This window comes from Blennius ocellaris, assembly GCF_963422515.1.
Source record: "Blennius ocellaris genome assembly, chromosome: 2".
Classification (NCBI taxonomy): Eukaryota; Metazoa; Chordata; class Actinopteri; order Blenniiformes; family Blenniidae; genus Blennius; species Blennius ocellaris.
The window spans coordinates 12,002,285-12,018,740 of NC_137651.1; the positions used below are offsets into that span (position 1 = coordinate 12,002,285).

Here is a 16,456-nt window from a genome sequence, read left to right on the forward strand (position 1 = left end):
CAAACTTCAACGTTCCCGTGCATCAATCACAGATATATTTGTGGACGTGGACATTGTTTCCTATTTGCTACTTATTAGTCATAGCAGAACTGTCATTTTGCTCAGTTTCTACAGGTACCTGTAATCATTCAGGGTTTTATATGAATTTCCTGTCGCATATATTGTTAAAGCCTCCCAACGCTTTTGTGTCTTTTTTCTCCAGTGGTCCTATGCATTGGAAAAACCCAACACTGGCAGTGTGTTCAACTTGGCCTGGTCTGCAGACGGCACCCAGCTGGCCGGTGCCTGCGGCAATGGACATGTCATCTTTGCCCATGTAGTTGAGCAGCATTGGGAATGGAAGAACTATGGAATCACCCTTACAAAGAGGAGAACCATGCAGGTAGACCGTAATGTACACGCATGCATGATTATGCAACTGTGCAGTTTTAGATATTGAAAAACAAATCAGTGACGGGAAGGTTTATATACTTGCGATTCTCACCCGAACACATGACACACTGCTGTGGAGTTGCAAACAAATGATTAAAAACAAATGGCAAAGGAGCTTGTCGTGGCAAGTTTTGTGTTTGACATGCTGAAGCTGTCTGTCAGGGCTTTTGAAGTCAAATATCACTCAAAGTAAGCTTGTCTTTAAGGAAAAATAGCACACAGACAAAGTCAGTTATATTGGCATACGCATAAAGAGTAAAGAGGTGGGTGAATGTGCTATGTAAAGAAGCAAATGCCTGGCTACTTGTGGCCATATATTATAGTCGGACCCTCCCAGTGTGCCAGTGTGCAGCCCTGCAATGACAATGACCAGCCTGTCTCGCTGCCTCCCTCGCTCCACCGTTCTCTACTGTTTAAACTCGCACTAACCACAAGGTAGCGTTTACATGCGGTTAACACACCCAAGTGTACAAATACACACACACACACACACAGTTGTATACTTTTGGGCACACACGCACACCTAGCGAAACAAGGTCATATACATGTGTGCCAACATATGTGTGCACTCATTTGCCATAGACATCTCGACCGAGGGAAGTTTGTGTAAACCAAACAAAGTTGGGTCATCAGCCATTTATTTTCAGCCTCGCAGGCGCTTTCCTGCCTCGCTCCTCCCCCTCTCCTTCATGCAGTCCGTTTTAAAACTACACATCTGCCAGTGGTTTGTGAATCAGCCAGCTAAATTTACCACCTTGCGGTCAAATGTTTTTTATTCCTGGTTGTGTTGCATGTAAATTTGGCCTGATGGAGGGAGCTGAGGAGGAAGATTTGTAAAGCTGTAAAAATAACCCCACCTTTCACCTGGTACTGGACAAGGCCTTTTCATTCATTCAGTCACAGTGAGGGCTAAAGGGAAGTATTTATCTATGCAGGTGAAAAAATTAGTGCCTGCCACTGCGTGAACACATTTAAACATTTAAATCTGCTTTAGCTGACGACAGCTGATCTATGTATACTTGGGCCCAATGTTTGCTGTGTGTTTTTTGTATATCAAAGATTTTCACATTTAAGATTGCCCATAACTGTGCTCTGACCCTTTTTTAATGAATGAAATCTGTGCTCCTTGATTGTTCCCATATTGTTTGAATTATTTTTGTAAAGCAAACTTATCTCAACTTTCATTTATGACACACATCTCATGACATTTTCACATATTCCCCTATTTTCTTCACAGGTGCGGAATGTGATGAATGACGCAGTGGATGTATTGGAGTTTAGAGATCGAGTCATCAAAGCCTCACTGGCATATGGTCACCTGGTGGTTGCCACTTCCCTCCAGTGCTATGTCTACAAGTCAGTATTCACACACATTTGTTTGTCTCCCATCGTCCCGCAGACACATTGCATATACTTTTTCCTATTTGATTTTCAAAGGATTTGTAGAAATCTTTTCACCAGCTTTTACACTCTCTGACCAAACCTGGAGGATATTTTTCAGATGCAGCCAAAATATAATGAAATTCATTTCCATGGAGCAGAAAAAAGCTCAGTTTTTCTAAATGTCATAAACTGTGTCAGAGTTATTGTGATGAGAAGTGAGAGTTCATAGTATCAGATTTTATTTTGAGAGTGCTTTCCAATAAATTTACCAAGAAACTCATAGACAGCTTTACAAATTGGTCCTTATGTTTGTGTGTGTGTGTGTGTGTGTGTGTGTGTGTGTGTGGGGGGGGGGGGGGGGCATTGGAAATAAGTAAATCCACATTGGGCTAATATATTCTGCCATACAATTGACCTATCATACAATATGGTATACACCTACTTCATGGTAGTCATAGTAGCAATAACTACACCTGCAATATCTATGCATCTGGAAGACGTCATTGTTGTGGCACTTTTTTTATCTTCTATTGTTTTCTTCCACCTTTATTTTGTTGTTTTTCAAAAAAAAAATTCCAATGTCTTTGTTGTAGGTCAGGGGTCTGATAACTAGCTTGAAGCCACGTGTGGCTCTTCACCCTCTATGTTGTGTAAATAGACTGTTTTTAATCTTTTACTCTGCTTCACAGCTGAAAATCCTTCAAAGAAACCCTTACCTTGCAGTTTTAGATCATACTTGTCCTTGGTCTTCTCTTCAGTTATATTCCTATAATTTTTTTTCTCTTCCGCACTTGTGCCAAACGTGGCCCTTTTTTCTTTTTTGATAAACGTCTGTTTTCTGTCTAATGCTGCTGTGAGTGACTCTACGGCGTTTCTGTGCCAGCTCCAGAAACTGGAATACTCCACTCATCTTTGACCTGAAGGAGGGAACAGTCAGCCTCATCCTGCAAGCAGAGAAGTGAGTCTTTCTATTCCAGGAGCAGTGCAACAAGAGAGCGAACAGGCTGCTGGATCGTCTATCAGCTCCTCTAATGCTTCATTACTCCGCACTAGCCACTCATCAAGCAGCAGCCAACACACACACACACACACACACACACACACACACACACACACACACACACACACACACACACACACACACACACACACACACACACACACACACACACACACAGGCTGCGTTCTAGCTTAGCCAGCCCTGTCATACAATAAGGCTGAGAGTGAAACCACTGGGGGAAATTAGATTAATATGGAGTAGCTCTTGTGCAATACTCCACTGCAGTGTCCTTAACACTTAGAGCTAAATGGATTACTGGCCATTTTGTAATCACAACCGAGTTTGATGACTCTCGCTGAGTAAGTTAGCACGGTGTTGATGTTCAATAAATGATTACATTACCGGCTTGTTCCAGTTAATTAAATGTTGTAGGTTTTTTTTTAATGAACATTTTATTTATATTATTTGCCTTCTTGCTCTCCATTTATCCCCATTCAACCATATCTAAAACTATATTCAAACTCTGAAGGCACTCTCATCCACTGTCTCCCACTCTCAGGCATTTTCTACTCGTGGATGGAGCAGGGTTGTACACGTTCTCTTACGAAGGTCGATTGATATCCTCCCCAAACTTTCCTGGCATGAGAGCCGACATCCTGAACGCCCAGGGTGTCTCACTCAGCAACGACACCATTGCCATCCGAGACAAGAGTGATGAAAAAGGTGAGGGGGGCTTCTGTGGTCACCATAATCTAATAATTCAAATGGATTGTGTTTTTAATATGCTCCGTTTTTACTGTCCACCCATCAGTCATCTTGCTGTTTGACGCCTTGACCGGAAAAGTCCTTGGTGATGGGAAGCACTTGACTCACAAGGTGGGCAATCCTTTTTCGTTGTTTTAACCACACATATTTCAAGTAATCAAGCTCTTTCACTTTCTGTATACAATGGAAGTGGGAATTTGTCAAGTAGGGCGCCATATGCTGAAGTATACAACCTTCCCCTGCATTTTAGAAAATGATTAAAAGTTGTGGAGCATAATTGAGGTAATAAACAACTGAAAGAGCCATGAGAAAATGAGAAACATCTTGATGTGGCGGCTAATCTAAACACATTATAGTACTGTGTTAATTGTTTAAAATGAAGTGCCTAATGAGAGTGAAATTATTTTTGTGGAATAAATGTAATGTGGTGTCCCTCAGCTGCAATGTTACAGGTCAACCCAGAAGTTAGCATAACTCTGGTTCCCTTGACAAATTGCCAAAAGGGTTTTCTCAAATGTTTTTTGATTGTTCCTAAGATAAAGAAAAAACATTAAAAAAATAAAGGAGGGGGGGGGGGGGGTCAGAAGGCAAACAAAGAGGGAAAAACTGTGGAAGAAGCAGAAAAGAAGTATTGGTAGCAGGAGTTTGGTTTTGACTGCCAGTATGCTTCAGCTCCAAGACACTGCACCAATGCCAACAAACTCTGGTCGAAAGTACACACAGGTCCGCACACACGTATACCCTCTCTGTGCCTCCAATATGCACATGCGCTTGGCAGGCAATTGTTGAACCAAACCCCTCTCTCGCTTCCTCCTTTCTTTGCCTGATCTTTTGTCCTTCTTCCATCATTCACTTCCTTGCTCCCTCTTAACGTTTTCTTTGTGTACGCCTGCATGTGTGTGTAGCTGGAAGTGGTGGAGATCGCTCTGGACCAGTGTGGCCCGTCCACTGAAAGGAAAATCGCTCTGATAGACAAGAACCGTGACCTCTACTTGACCTCTGTGCGTCATCTCGGGCGAGAACCCAAATTCTGCAAGATTGGTGAGCGAGGGAGGAGGGACCTCACTTTAGCCAAACGTCTGACTGAGACTAGATGAATGAAAGTTGTGTTTCTGTGTGTGTGTGTGTGTGTGTGTACGTGTGTGTGTGTTTTTACGTGTGTGTGTGTGTGTGTGTGTGTGTGTGTGTGTGTGTGTGTGTGTGTGTGTGTGTGTGTGTGTGTGTGTGTGTGTGTGTGTGTGTGTGTGTGTGTGTGTGTGTGTGCGTGCGTGCGTGCGTGCGTGCGTGCGTGCGTGCGTGCGTGCGTGCGTGCGTGCGTGCGTGCGTGCGTGCGTGCGTGCGTGCGTGTGTGCATTCTACCCCTGTAGGCAGCATGGTTCACAGCCTGGCATGGAATGATGCTGTTAACGTCCTGTGTGGAATCCAAGACACCCAGCTCACAGTGTGGTACCACCCAAGCGTTGTCTTCACTGACAAAGAACTACTACCAAAAACACTATTCATGAAGGACGGCAGGTAAACACATGCATATCTCTCTGCTTTCACTGCAATTTACTATTATAACAATTTCTGATCAGGTATTACAACTAAGACAGGCCCAAGTTTCATGTAGTAAAGAGAACAGAAGGTAAGGCTCCGCCCATTTAGGATCTTCATCTGAAAAGTAGCATGAAACGATAGAAAGAAAAAAGAACGTTTTCTTGGTTGGTTTTTTTTGCACCTTCCAGCTTATTCCACGAGGTACAACACTTAGTTACTGGCAGGAACACGTACCTCAAGCACAATGCTTCCTGCCCAAAAGACCTCGGCTTCAGCCAACACAGGAGGTGCTTCGGCATCATGCCTGCACTGTCCACATAGACCGTCTCAAACTACTTTTTCATGTCTGCTACACTAATCTGCACATTTGGTTGTACTGTTCAGTTTTATATTGTCCTCTTGATACTTTCGTCTCTCATAGAAGTTTGCATTTTGGAAGTCTTTAAAGAAATAGCATGTGGCTAAATGTAATAAATAACAAAATAGTCTTTTTTTTATGCCTGTGGTGGAAGGAAGATAGGATTTGGCAAAGTTCAATAAAAAGTTCTTCTGAGGCATTCTAGCTCATCTGAAAATTGTATTACGTGTTGGTCTTTGCTTAACTTGCCCTTGTCCTAACTTTTTAGATTCATCAAGCCTTTATAGCTTTAGCTCAAAAGTCATAAAAATCAAATAAATATAACGGTCAATACCGTCACTTTTTAAAATACTTTTATCACAATATTTCTTTCAAATCTTGCACCTTTCTAGTATATTTATCCTAAGTATAGACATTACTGATATAACTATTTACTTTTAAATGATATCCATTTTTTAGATGCCCTTACACATGACATTAAATAGTTTACTTTCTTCATGTCAGCAAGCATATGTATTTATGTCCACCAATCCATACAAAGCAGATTCTTCGCCGACTGTGATCAACTCTGATACGTGTGTGTGTGTGTGTTCTTCACGTAGTGAGTTCAGTCGTGCCCCCCACATTCTGAGCTACGTTGATAGCAAGGTGACGTTGCGCCAAGGAGACGGGTCGCTGGTTTACAGCAGCGTGCCCCCGTACCCTGCTCTCCTGCACGAGTACAGCACCTCTGCACGCTGGGAGGATGCACTACGTCTTTGTCGCTTTGCTAAAGTAAGATACCATCAAGTCTCTGTTACAATGTGCGAATAACTCATTGAAGAAATGTTAACGTTGACCTGAGCTTTCATTGCTGCAACATCCATTTTTTTTTTCTTTCGCTCTATCTCTCCATCTGGTTATGGTCTTTGTAAACACAATCCCATTGTGCTCTCCTTTTTTAGTACTTTTACGTTGCATTTGTGTGCAGTTAGCCTCAGGAAAGTGTGAAATATCCTGCAGCCGGTTGCACGAGTACAGTTCAAGCTCCTGCGGTGCGTGTCACATGCAAGCGTCGATGTTATGTATGGCAGGGAGGGGTGAAATAAGAAGGTAGTAGACAGTTTTATGGGACCAGACCAGCAGGCTTTAATTAGCCTTCAATTAGCCTGGTGACACCATTTACCGGATTAACCCCCCCACCCCACCCCACCCCACCCCACCCCAGACCTCACTCATAAATGCACATTGTGCTGTACGCCAATCGAGACGCTCCAAACTTCGACACTGACGCACACTGAACCTTTGCCTGGGCAGTGATGCAGTAACCACAGCACTGGAGAAATGGACAAGTCGCGAGAGATGGCCTGAACAAAAGGGATGCATAGAGGCACTAGTTTTAAAAGCATTCTCCTTAAACACCCCCCCCCCCCCCCCCCCGCTTCTGGTAAGAGTTTGGTGGTTGTTTCCCAGAATTACTGTTGTTTCCGTCAGTGAGATCTTACCTGATATAATATGTTACATGTCACCGTTAACTGTTGTATGTACAGACATTGCATGAAGTGAATTATATTTGTAATTTAGTTGTAATACAACACCCCAAAAACAGACTTCAACCACAGCCGTGCAGGTTCTGTCATGTCTGTGCCTTCAGGCAATGCCCGTCAGTGTTATTTAGTTGGTTCCAGGAATTGTTTCCAATTAGGGCTGTTTGTCTACGTGATGACACTGATTAAAGGGGGAATTACAGAGCGGTGACTCTGAAGTGCATTTTGCTCCGCTGTTGGCCAATTAGTGGTCAGGGCTTCAATTTAATTATTGTAACTGCAAAAAAAAAAAAAAAGAAGAAGAAAAGTGGTGACACATTTGTTTACGTTGATAAACAGGTGAGTCTCTTTTTTTTCAAATTCTGTGTCATTCATCTTGACTTAATGTGAGAACACGCACAGATCCATCCAACTGTCCATTATCTCCCCTGTGGGGAAATGAGAATACCCTGAGAAAAATCACACATGTACTAGGAGAACATGCAAACTCCACATAGAAAAAAATCCAAGACCAGACTTCAACCGGGGGCGTTCTCGGTATGGAGCCAGACTGCTAACCATTATCCACTGCATACGCGTCGAAAACTTCGATGAATACTCCATCCTAAGTATACTTGGAATAATTACACTTTTTTCTAAGCATGAGCATTTTGTCTGAGTGGATGGCACTAAGGGGGTCATAAGTTCTTCCTTGCATCACTCGGTTGGTGTCAGAGGTGAGGTGCTTCGGTCTGAAAGGATAATCAGAATCAGGAACACTAATGAGTTGCATGCTGGGTCTTTCTCATATCTTTTCTGTAACATGAGCAACAGGTGTACAATAGTAATCGCTCATCAGGTAGCCTCAGATTAGTTTTCGTTTGGATTGTTAAAAACGAGCACAGAAAGCAAAACGATAATTCCTAATCTGCTTCGTCAGTCTGTTCTGCCGACGACATAATGAAATTGCTATTCAGTCAGACATTTTCTATTTCTTCCTGTTATAAAATGATAGGAAACATTCACCAATTGATGATTGGCTATGCCATCTAGCGACCCCAAAACACAATGCCTCCATTGTGTTTTGGAGTCGTTTATGCATCTGTCTCATTACTATACGAGTATATAGAAAAGTACGGCACATGTTTACTCTCTCTCGTTCATTAATTCATTGGATTTTAGAGTCAGAAGGTCACAAGTCCAAGTCGTAGTGACCTTGTGTTTCCACCAGCTTTTGAATGCATCGTCGTACACTTTTTTTTTTCTTTTTTGATAGCCTGCCCTTACAATCTTCGTTACATATAATATATGAGTCCGGACAGACATTAATATCAACCCTGCAGCCGATCCCAGCTGACTATGGGCAAAGACAGAACTCCCAGGATCATTCACACAATTCAAACACACTCACCTTCACACACATGGGCTATTTGGAGTCACAAAAAAAACCTTGCACGCACAGGGAGAACTTGCAAACTTCACACATAAATGGCCCCGAGCACAACCCAGACTCGAACTGGGATCGTTGTCGCTCTGAGGCGTAAACTTCTTACAGCCGTTATAGTAATTACATGTCGGTGACCTGGTTAGCGCACAGCAAAACTGAAGTGAAAGGTTATTCTATCTGAACGTGATCGGTCTCCTTTATATCTATAGGACCAGTCTTTGTGGGCGTGTCTTGCTGGAATGGCGATGGCCAATCGGGAGCTCAACACAGCGGAGATGGCCTATGCCGCCATCGGAGAGGTAAGAACATCGGTACGGGGCAAATTCAGCTCAGCAGGTTGTACAGGTCTTGTTTGCACAGACGCGTTTTAAAGATTTGAGATTATAGCAATATTTATATGTTGTTTATATTATATATCACAATATTATATTGCTTGTTACACCTGCATAATCATCTGTCTTTCTCTCTTTTAGTTAGGTCGAGTGCAGTACATCGACTTTATAAGGGAACAGCCCTCGAAGGAGTCGTCTTTGGCCCACATGCTGATGTTCAGTGGTCAGACCCAGGAGGCTGAGGCCACTCTCTTACAAGCCGGTCTCATGTACCAGGCCATACAAGTCAACATTGACCTTTTCAACTGGGAGAGGTACAATTCAGTTTGTTTGTATAAAGGTCCAGTGTGAAGTAGAAGGTCAATAGGGTCACATTTTTTCCCCCCTAAACCTCCTAAGTTTTATCTTTAAGAGTAGATCTAAATTTAGGGTAGAGAGAGTCGGGGTGATGTATGTTTGTTTGCACAACATGTGCGCTCATCTACAGCTTGTTATTTTGTGTCCAGGGCACTGGAACTCGCAGTTAAGCACAAGACCCATGTGGACACTGTACTCGCCTATAGAGAGAAATTTCTACAAGGATTTGGCAGGAAAGAGACCAATAAGAGATTCCTGCAGTACTCTGAAGGGGTAAGTTACTGCAGCCTGCCTCACCACACTGTATGATGTAGACAGTGACCACACTGGACACTGGCTCAGTCATGTCTATTTCTAATTATTCCCAGAGGATATTAGTTCTTTATACACTGCTTGCACACTCTGTTCACTGCCTGTTGGAGAAAAAAAGAGCTTTCAAATAAACAAATTAATGTTAAATAGAGAGTAGACCCTATTGCCTAGTGATGTGTTGATGTAAAACAGTAAAGCCATGTAGCTCATCTCATGCAATCTAATTTCATGTCACTTTTTTTTTTTTTTTTTGCATCATTTTTTCCAGGTTGAAGTAAACTGGGAAAAAATCCAGGCAAAGATTGAGATGGAGTTGTCCAAAGAGAGAGAGAAAGCCGCGAATGCCTCTGTGAGAAGCAGCATGGCCTCACGGCGTTAATTTTTTTAATTTTTTTTTTTTTACTTTAGACAGTTTGGACAGACAACCAAAACACTCGCCTTCACAGCGTACTGTGTGGTCAATTTAAAGGCACTAACACACGTCCTGTTTTTGGACTATGGGAGTAACACGGAAACTCCAAGCCCGACACTCTTGTACCCTACTGTGACACGCCTCTAAGCACGACACACGAAACATCAGCACAACAGAATACATTGCTGCAACTGCACAGATGATAATACAATGAATCTCTCAGCAACAATAAATATGTATATAGTGACTTATTTCAAATTGAATTTCAATCCTTCTTGATCTTGTTTGGTCATTTTCAAATGTGTGCTTTCTTCCTTCCTTGTCATTTTTGTTTTTATGAAATATATTTTTACACTTCACACATTCAGCTGTTACCTTCTGTAAATACTAGAAAAGTTCTCTGTTAATAAAATATGCCACTGTACCAAGTATATTCATCCCAATTCCCTTCTTTGCTTTCTCTCTTTTTTGCAATCCCTTGATGATTCACTGGTTTCTTGAGATATTTTTTCAGCTATGCATATACACCCAGAAGATATTTCTGGGTGTTTTATCGTCCAATATATCTACAGTAGGGCTTTTCTTTGAATTATTCTTGTATTTCCTTTTCTGCTGAGGTGTGAAACCCACCGCTTGCAGTGGAGCTCCACCCCCTGGTTGGCAGAAGGCCAGTGCATCAGCGAGCCGTTATAGCCTATCCATCTCTTTTAGTGGCCTGGCTGAGAGAAGATTGGTCTCCAGAAACGGCTTCTAGACCATATCAACACGGTGCTGATAAATACGCTAAACGGTGATCAGCATAACGCAGGAAACTGTGAGTGCCCACAAATGCTCAAACATCAGAGGAGAGGCTCGAGGAATGAAAATCTTTGTAGAGTCTGTCGTCTTGTTTCTTTATTTTCCCTGCGCCTTCTTAACATATATGTGTAAGTCCCTCTGGGGGGGGGGGGCTTGTCTCTCATTCTGCTCTTCTGCTTGCGAGCTTTCTGAACTTACTTACTGCCTCACAGATAAAACCGTGTGAGTCTGTGAAAAGACTTGATCAGCAAGGAGTCAGGTTTCACATGCATTACCACTAAGAGCGTGGCCCCTCGTATGTAACAAATGGAGCATTTGTGTGTGAGTGTGTTTTAAACTATAGAGCACATTTGATTCAGAATATTGGTAATGTCACCAAAACTCTTGTAGTGGCGAGAAACTTTGGACAGCTGTTCCTAAAAGAATGACACAATGTGTAAAATCTAAATGAAAACGGAAAGCAGTTGGTTTGCAATTTTCAGAAACCTAGATTTTATTCACCATTAAATATAAACACCATTTGAGGTCTTGAACGTCAAATAATTTGGCATTTCATGGAAAATATCGTCTGATTTGGGCTTGTATTTATTGCAACCTGTATTGCATATTCTTTCTCCATTCAGCATCTCATGCAACAATATTGACTCCCATGAATGTAGTTCAACGACGTCAAATTCAGACGAGACTCTGGACTTGGATCAGTTTGTGTCATAATTTCACACTCTTTGAAACTAAATACTATTGCAAAAATGAAAAGAGTGCTCTTTATGAAACCACAAAACTGCAGTTCCACGTTCAATGACTAGCAAGTTCTTCTATAATAAATTGATAGCCCAGCAATACCGCTCCCTCCAAAATACACTTCCTGGATATGATGTGCAATTAATGAGGAGGATAATGCTTATTGATTTGACCTTTGTAGTTTATCTCTTCTATTGCTTCTGCAGAGCAATAGAATAACAAGATCAGCAGATGAACTGGATCAAAATCGATAGTTTCAGCCAATGCAATCTGCAGCTTTGTTTTCTTTCTGTTTCTGTGGTACATTGTGAGTCTGTACTGTACATTTGATCTTTCTAACATGCATTCAAGTGGAAGCCCATCTTACACATGCCAGCGACTAGACAATGACTCGTAGTGACCAAGAAAGAGGCGATGGAGCACAACATTCTCACGTCATTGTTTTTGCAGGGCTGATCCACGACATTGTGTATGTTGGGGTCATGTTCTCCCCCTCATAGGTCCATCAGTGGGCTTTCGCCGCGGGCTAAATGCTTTTAAGTGCTAACTGCACCCACCCGCAATTTCTCCTGTGGAACAGAAAGCCATCAGTGATAACCACTGGCTCTGCCATCAGAGCCTGGTGGTATTAGATTACACAAGCCACCACAATCACATTCAGACTCTTAAGTCAGGAGCGTAAGATGATCTGATGGTCCCTGATTGTAAATCTGAGTTTTGCAGATAATTGACAGTTCTTCTGTTATATTTGAACAGCTTATTGTTGAACATGGGGGGGGGGGAATCAGTGTATTGTGAATTGTTTGTCTTTTGTCCTCAAGAAGTTATTAGACTTTCTTTTTGTAGGCAGGTAACCACAGTGGAGGTCATTTAATTCCACCCAAGAAAGAAGAATAAACAATTCTCTTTGTTTAAGTTATTTAACAAAAGAGATCTTGGCAATCATTTTCTCAAAGTGATTGATTGCTTCACTGAATCATTTTTTTTTTCAAGAAGAAATCAACTTGGCCACTAAAAATGTAACATCTGTGTAATTTTGAGGTTTTAGTGGCGGATTGGTATACCAGTGTGTTGCATCACAAAACGTCACACATACAGCTTTTATGGAGATTGTCTCTGCGTTGATTGTGTTTTTGTGTGTTGTGTTCCCTCTCTGGGATATGACAACTGGTGCTGATTTGACTTCTCATAAATTTCAATGTCAAGTAATGTGGAATAATTATCTACCCCCCCCCCCCAAAAAAAAAAAAAAAAAAAAAATCTGATTTACATGGTGAACCTTCATTTTGTTACAGTTTAAAAGACAACTCTTCTTTTATTTGCACAGTTTCATTATTACAGTTATGGTCATCAAATATATTTGAAAGTGTTGTTGGAAGATGTTTTCCAGTCTGTTTCTTCTAACTCTACCAGGATTGACACATTATTGAACTCTTTCTTCTGGATGACCTTTTGTCCTTTGCTGGGTTCAAGCTCAGCTCTGCTTGGGGCTGGAGTTGTGATCTTTTTCTGATATGCTATCATTAAAATCCAACTTTGTTTCTCGGCAGTTTGACCCACATCAGCATGCCAGCTCTAATCTCCACTTTTTTGGGGGCGTTTTCTTTACCCCTTTTTTTTTTTTTCAAAACTTGGAAACACCACAGGCAGAGAGGCTCTGCTGCAGCTTCTCTCGCAGGAGACATTACTTCCTTTGCTCAGGTGATCATTCATCCACTCCCAGTGAACCAAGTGCATTTGAATATAATATTGCTCTCATGCCATTAGGATATACATTAGCAGAAACCAGCCTCACAAAGCCCCATCCACTCTTCACTCCACACTTTAGATGTACTGCTAGAAACACTTTTGAATGTAAATCCAATGAAGAATACATCAAATATCAGGAGATTGTTCAGATTCAGCAGTAAGACGGGACAGAAACATTTTTGACAGGGCAACGGTTTCACGGTGCCACTTGAGATTGAGGTGCTGAAGTAAAACTTAATGCGATTGTACCGGAGCCAGTTTGGCTGCGCGCTGCACAATGCGCGTCAATGGAGCCGCCTTCGCTTATTTTATAATCTCCTTTACTTCACCCAAGCGATCATTTGCATACAAAAGGCGAGTGATCCTCTATGACCCTTAAATATTCTCATATATTCCCTCCGCCTTTCTTCTATATATTCAGGGTTGTAATTGCACTTGAGTTTCTATCTCCGCAAGATAAATGACCCTGGTGATATTAAAATAGCAAAGTGCTTCATTGCTTTCTGTCTGTCTGCCGTCAGACTGAGTTCCGAGATGTCCTTGGACTGTGCTGCGGTGCCGGTACTTCCAGGACATCTCGTCTCTGGTCCCCGCTCCCCAGTGCCGTCGCCCTCGTCCTCCTCGCGCCGCCCCGGTCGCTCTCCGACAGCAAGTTGTCGTCGGACCGGTCCCGGTGCATCTCCTGCATGCTCTCCTCGTACGTGGGCAGGTACTTCACCTCGTCGTACGCCGGCAGGTTGGGGGACGCCACGTCGCTGAGGCTGTACCGGTCCGGGTACCGGTCCAGGAGCGAGTCCTGGGACGCGGACGCGGACGCGTGTCCCTGGTGGAAGAGCGACGGCTCCTCGCCGCGGTCGTGGTGCGGGTGTCGGCGGGGCCGCGGGCAGATGATCCGCTGGATGAAGTAGCCCATGGCGAAGAGCAGCAACAGGATCAGGATGCCGGACAGCTTCCGCGTGAACCAGCCGACGTTGTCGAAGAAGATGTGTATGGGGAGCTTGCAGCAGCGCACCGCGGGGCTCGCGCTGCCGTTCCCTGTGAGGAGGGGCGGGCAGCACTGCTGGTTGTCGCCGCACTGGACCCCGCCGCAGCTCCGGGCGGCTTGGCAGGCAGAGATCAGGCATGCCGACAGGAAGGTGCCGGTGTACGTTGTCCTGCCGCCGCCGCCGCCGCCGCCGCCGCCGCCGCCGCCGCCGCCGCCCCGCACACGGGGCATCATCTCTGGATCTCCCGGGACGGAGAAGTATAGTCCCGCTGCGCGTGACGCGTCCCGGTGTGGCGTGGCTGTTAAAAGTCCGCACAGGTGCTGCGGGGAGGTTTTCCGTTTCTCGCCAGATGTGGTGCACGCAGAGTCAAGCGGGACAGCAGGTGCCCCCCCGCTCCCCCTCCCCTCCCCCTGTTGAGGACGACCTGTCTGCTCCGGTGATGATGGGCAATATGGAGCGGAATCACCGTCTGGAGAGAGCAGTGATCACAATCATGAATAATCTTACATCACTGTTACGTGAAGACGTTTTCATTAGGTCTCTTGTATTGTCTTGGACGCAAATGGGCACAACCCCCCCCCCCCCACACACACACACACACACACACACACACACACTGTCATGATCAGCCTTACCTGAATTGTCCTGCCCCATAGATTTGTGATGTCACCTATTTCAAATCAACCCTCCCCCCCTCCCCCCCACCCACACACACACACAAACTCCTCCACCCTCCTCCACCCCGTGTCAGTGCAATGTTTGGTGCAGAGCCTGATGATCTCTGTAGATTTTTCTTCTTTGCAATAAACATGTAGAATAAAAAAAAAAGAGGGGTGAAAATTACTGATCGCATTAGTACTTCACTGTAACACCTTGTCGAACCTAATCCTCATTGTACTGCAATATTTAACACTATGGTCACGACAAGCACTGCTGCAACATGTAATGACAGATCAAAAATCACGAAGTGTTGACACAGCAAAGTGCACCTATTTGTACAACTAAATGTCATTGTGGTCCTTTTAAACAAACAAACAAAAAAAAAAAACAAGGGGGCAATGATGAGATTATGAGAATCACAAATACTCTGACGTTATTGTTATGTAAGCACATTTTCCACCAAGTCTCTTGCATGTCCCATTTGAGGACATGCACTTCACACCCTAACTGACCTGTCCTGCCCATAAGAGTCAGTGCCTCTGGAGCAGTGCCTCGTGATTCATGAGCATTTTAAAGAGGAGTTTCGATCTCAGGCAGTGTGGTTCAAGCTTTAGTCTGAGCTTGTAAAATCATACTGGTTTTCCTTTGATGGAATAGTTAAGTTTTCAAGTCACTGTTGAAACACGGAAATGCATAAACCTGTAGATCCCTGTAAAAAACAACCACATACTTTATTTATACTGTTGAGGAAACTGCTTGTCTGCATTTAACCCATCATTTTCATTTGTACCCCTGAACAGAAGTAAATAAACATACTGGGTGGAGTGTGGTACTGCAGTGCAGGGTCAAGGGCCTCGCTCATGAAGCCATGGTACTAACACGGGGGGATTTGAACTTGCAAACCTCCAAACGCAATCTTGCTTCTCCAAGCTCTGGGTCACCACTACATTATCAGGTAACACAACATCAGCATACAAACTCCATGTGATTAGGTTGCCAAAGTATGTTGGAAAAACAAAACACGCCAAGTTGAAAAATGGAACACTTCATGAAACACATTAAAAAAATGAATCAAAGTTAATTCAGTGACTTCCAGTCCATTTTTATGATCGTCTCCAAAGCATGCTTACAACTCCCCAGACCCCACTTCGTGATCCATTGCCCCCAAAGAGCTGAAGCAAGCTTTAAGCCTATATCTTCACTGAATCCTCTAAGTGCCAAACACATAACCAGTATCGGTGAATGCCCCCCCCCCCCCCCCCCCCAATATAAGGTGCCAACAGATCCACCCCTCTCATAAAAAATGAATAGTTCTTGCAGTGTGGACTGTAATGGCCCCCCATTAGGAGAGTGTCTGGATTCACATTAGTCCTGCATCACCCGAGAGGACCATGTGTCATCAGCTCTGAAGAGGGCAGCCATAAAACTAAATCTTCGCTTGAAACAACGGCTTTCTCACCCACCGTGTTAATTCACACTAAAGTTGTCCCTTGGATCACACCCAAGAATGACAAACGACTCACTGAGCTGTTCTACAAGTACCGAGCATTAACTGATCAACTGAGTCAGCTAGTAATAAGCTCAATGAGTTATGATATATAAAGGCTTCTTCCATGGTTGTGTGCTGTTCCACTGCCTTAGTGAAAGATTTCTTCCCTTTTTGAATTGGAAAAGACTCTT

General features: G+C 43.5%; 2 protein-coding genes across 2 annotated transcripts in view; one reads left to right on the forward strand and one right to left on the reverse strand.

Annotated features, from left to right (window-relative positions):
• The window catches only part of ift80 (intraflagellar transport 80 homolog (Chlamydomonas)), a 34,164-nt gene extending 23,893 nt beyond the window's left edge, over positions 1–10,271 (forward strand). The window contains exons 7-18 of the mRNA XM_080512447.1: positions 203–382; positions 1,670–1,788; positions 2,699–2,773; positions 3,375–3,538; positions 3,627–3,691; positions 4,486–4,621; positions 4,948–5,095; positions 6,080–6,251; positions 8,639–8,728; positions 8,903–9,075; positions 9,268–9,391; positions 9,699–10,271. Coding sequence (XP_080368573.1) covers positions 203–382; positions 1,670–1,788; positions 2,699–2,773; positions 3,375–3,538; positions 3,627–3,691; positions 4,486–4,621; positions 4,948–5,095; positions 6,080–6,251; positions 8,639–8,728; positions 8,903–9,075; positions 9,268–9,391; positions 9,699–9,809 — 1,557 coding nt within the window. The 3' untranslated portion in view covers positions 9,810–10,271. The remainder of the gene's footprint in view (positions 1–202; positions 383–1,669; positions 1,789–2,698; positions 2,774–3,374; positions 3,539–3,626; positions 3,692–4,485; positions 4,622–4,947; positions 5,096–6,079; positions 6,252–8,638; positions 8,729–8,902; positions 9,076–9,267; positions 9,392–9,698) is intronic.
• A 2,428-nt stretch (positions 10,272–12,699) lies between these two features.
• Positions 12,700–14,483, reverse strand: c15h3orf80 (chromosome 15 C3orf80 homolog). Its single transcript, XM_080512639.1, has one exon. It carries the CDS (start codon positions 14,347–14,349, stop codon positions 13,648–13,650), a length of 702 nt encoding a protein of 233 aa, XP_080368765.1. The 5' UTR covers positions 14,350–14,483; the 3' UTR covers positions 12,700–13,647.
• Between the last annotated feature and the right edge of the window lie 1,973 nt (positions 14,484–16,456).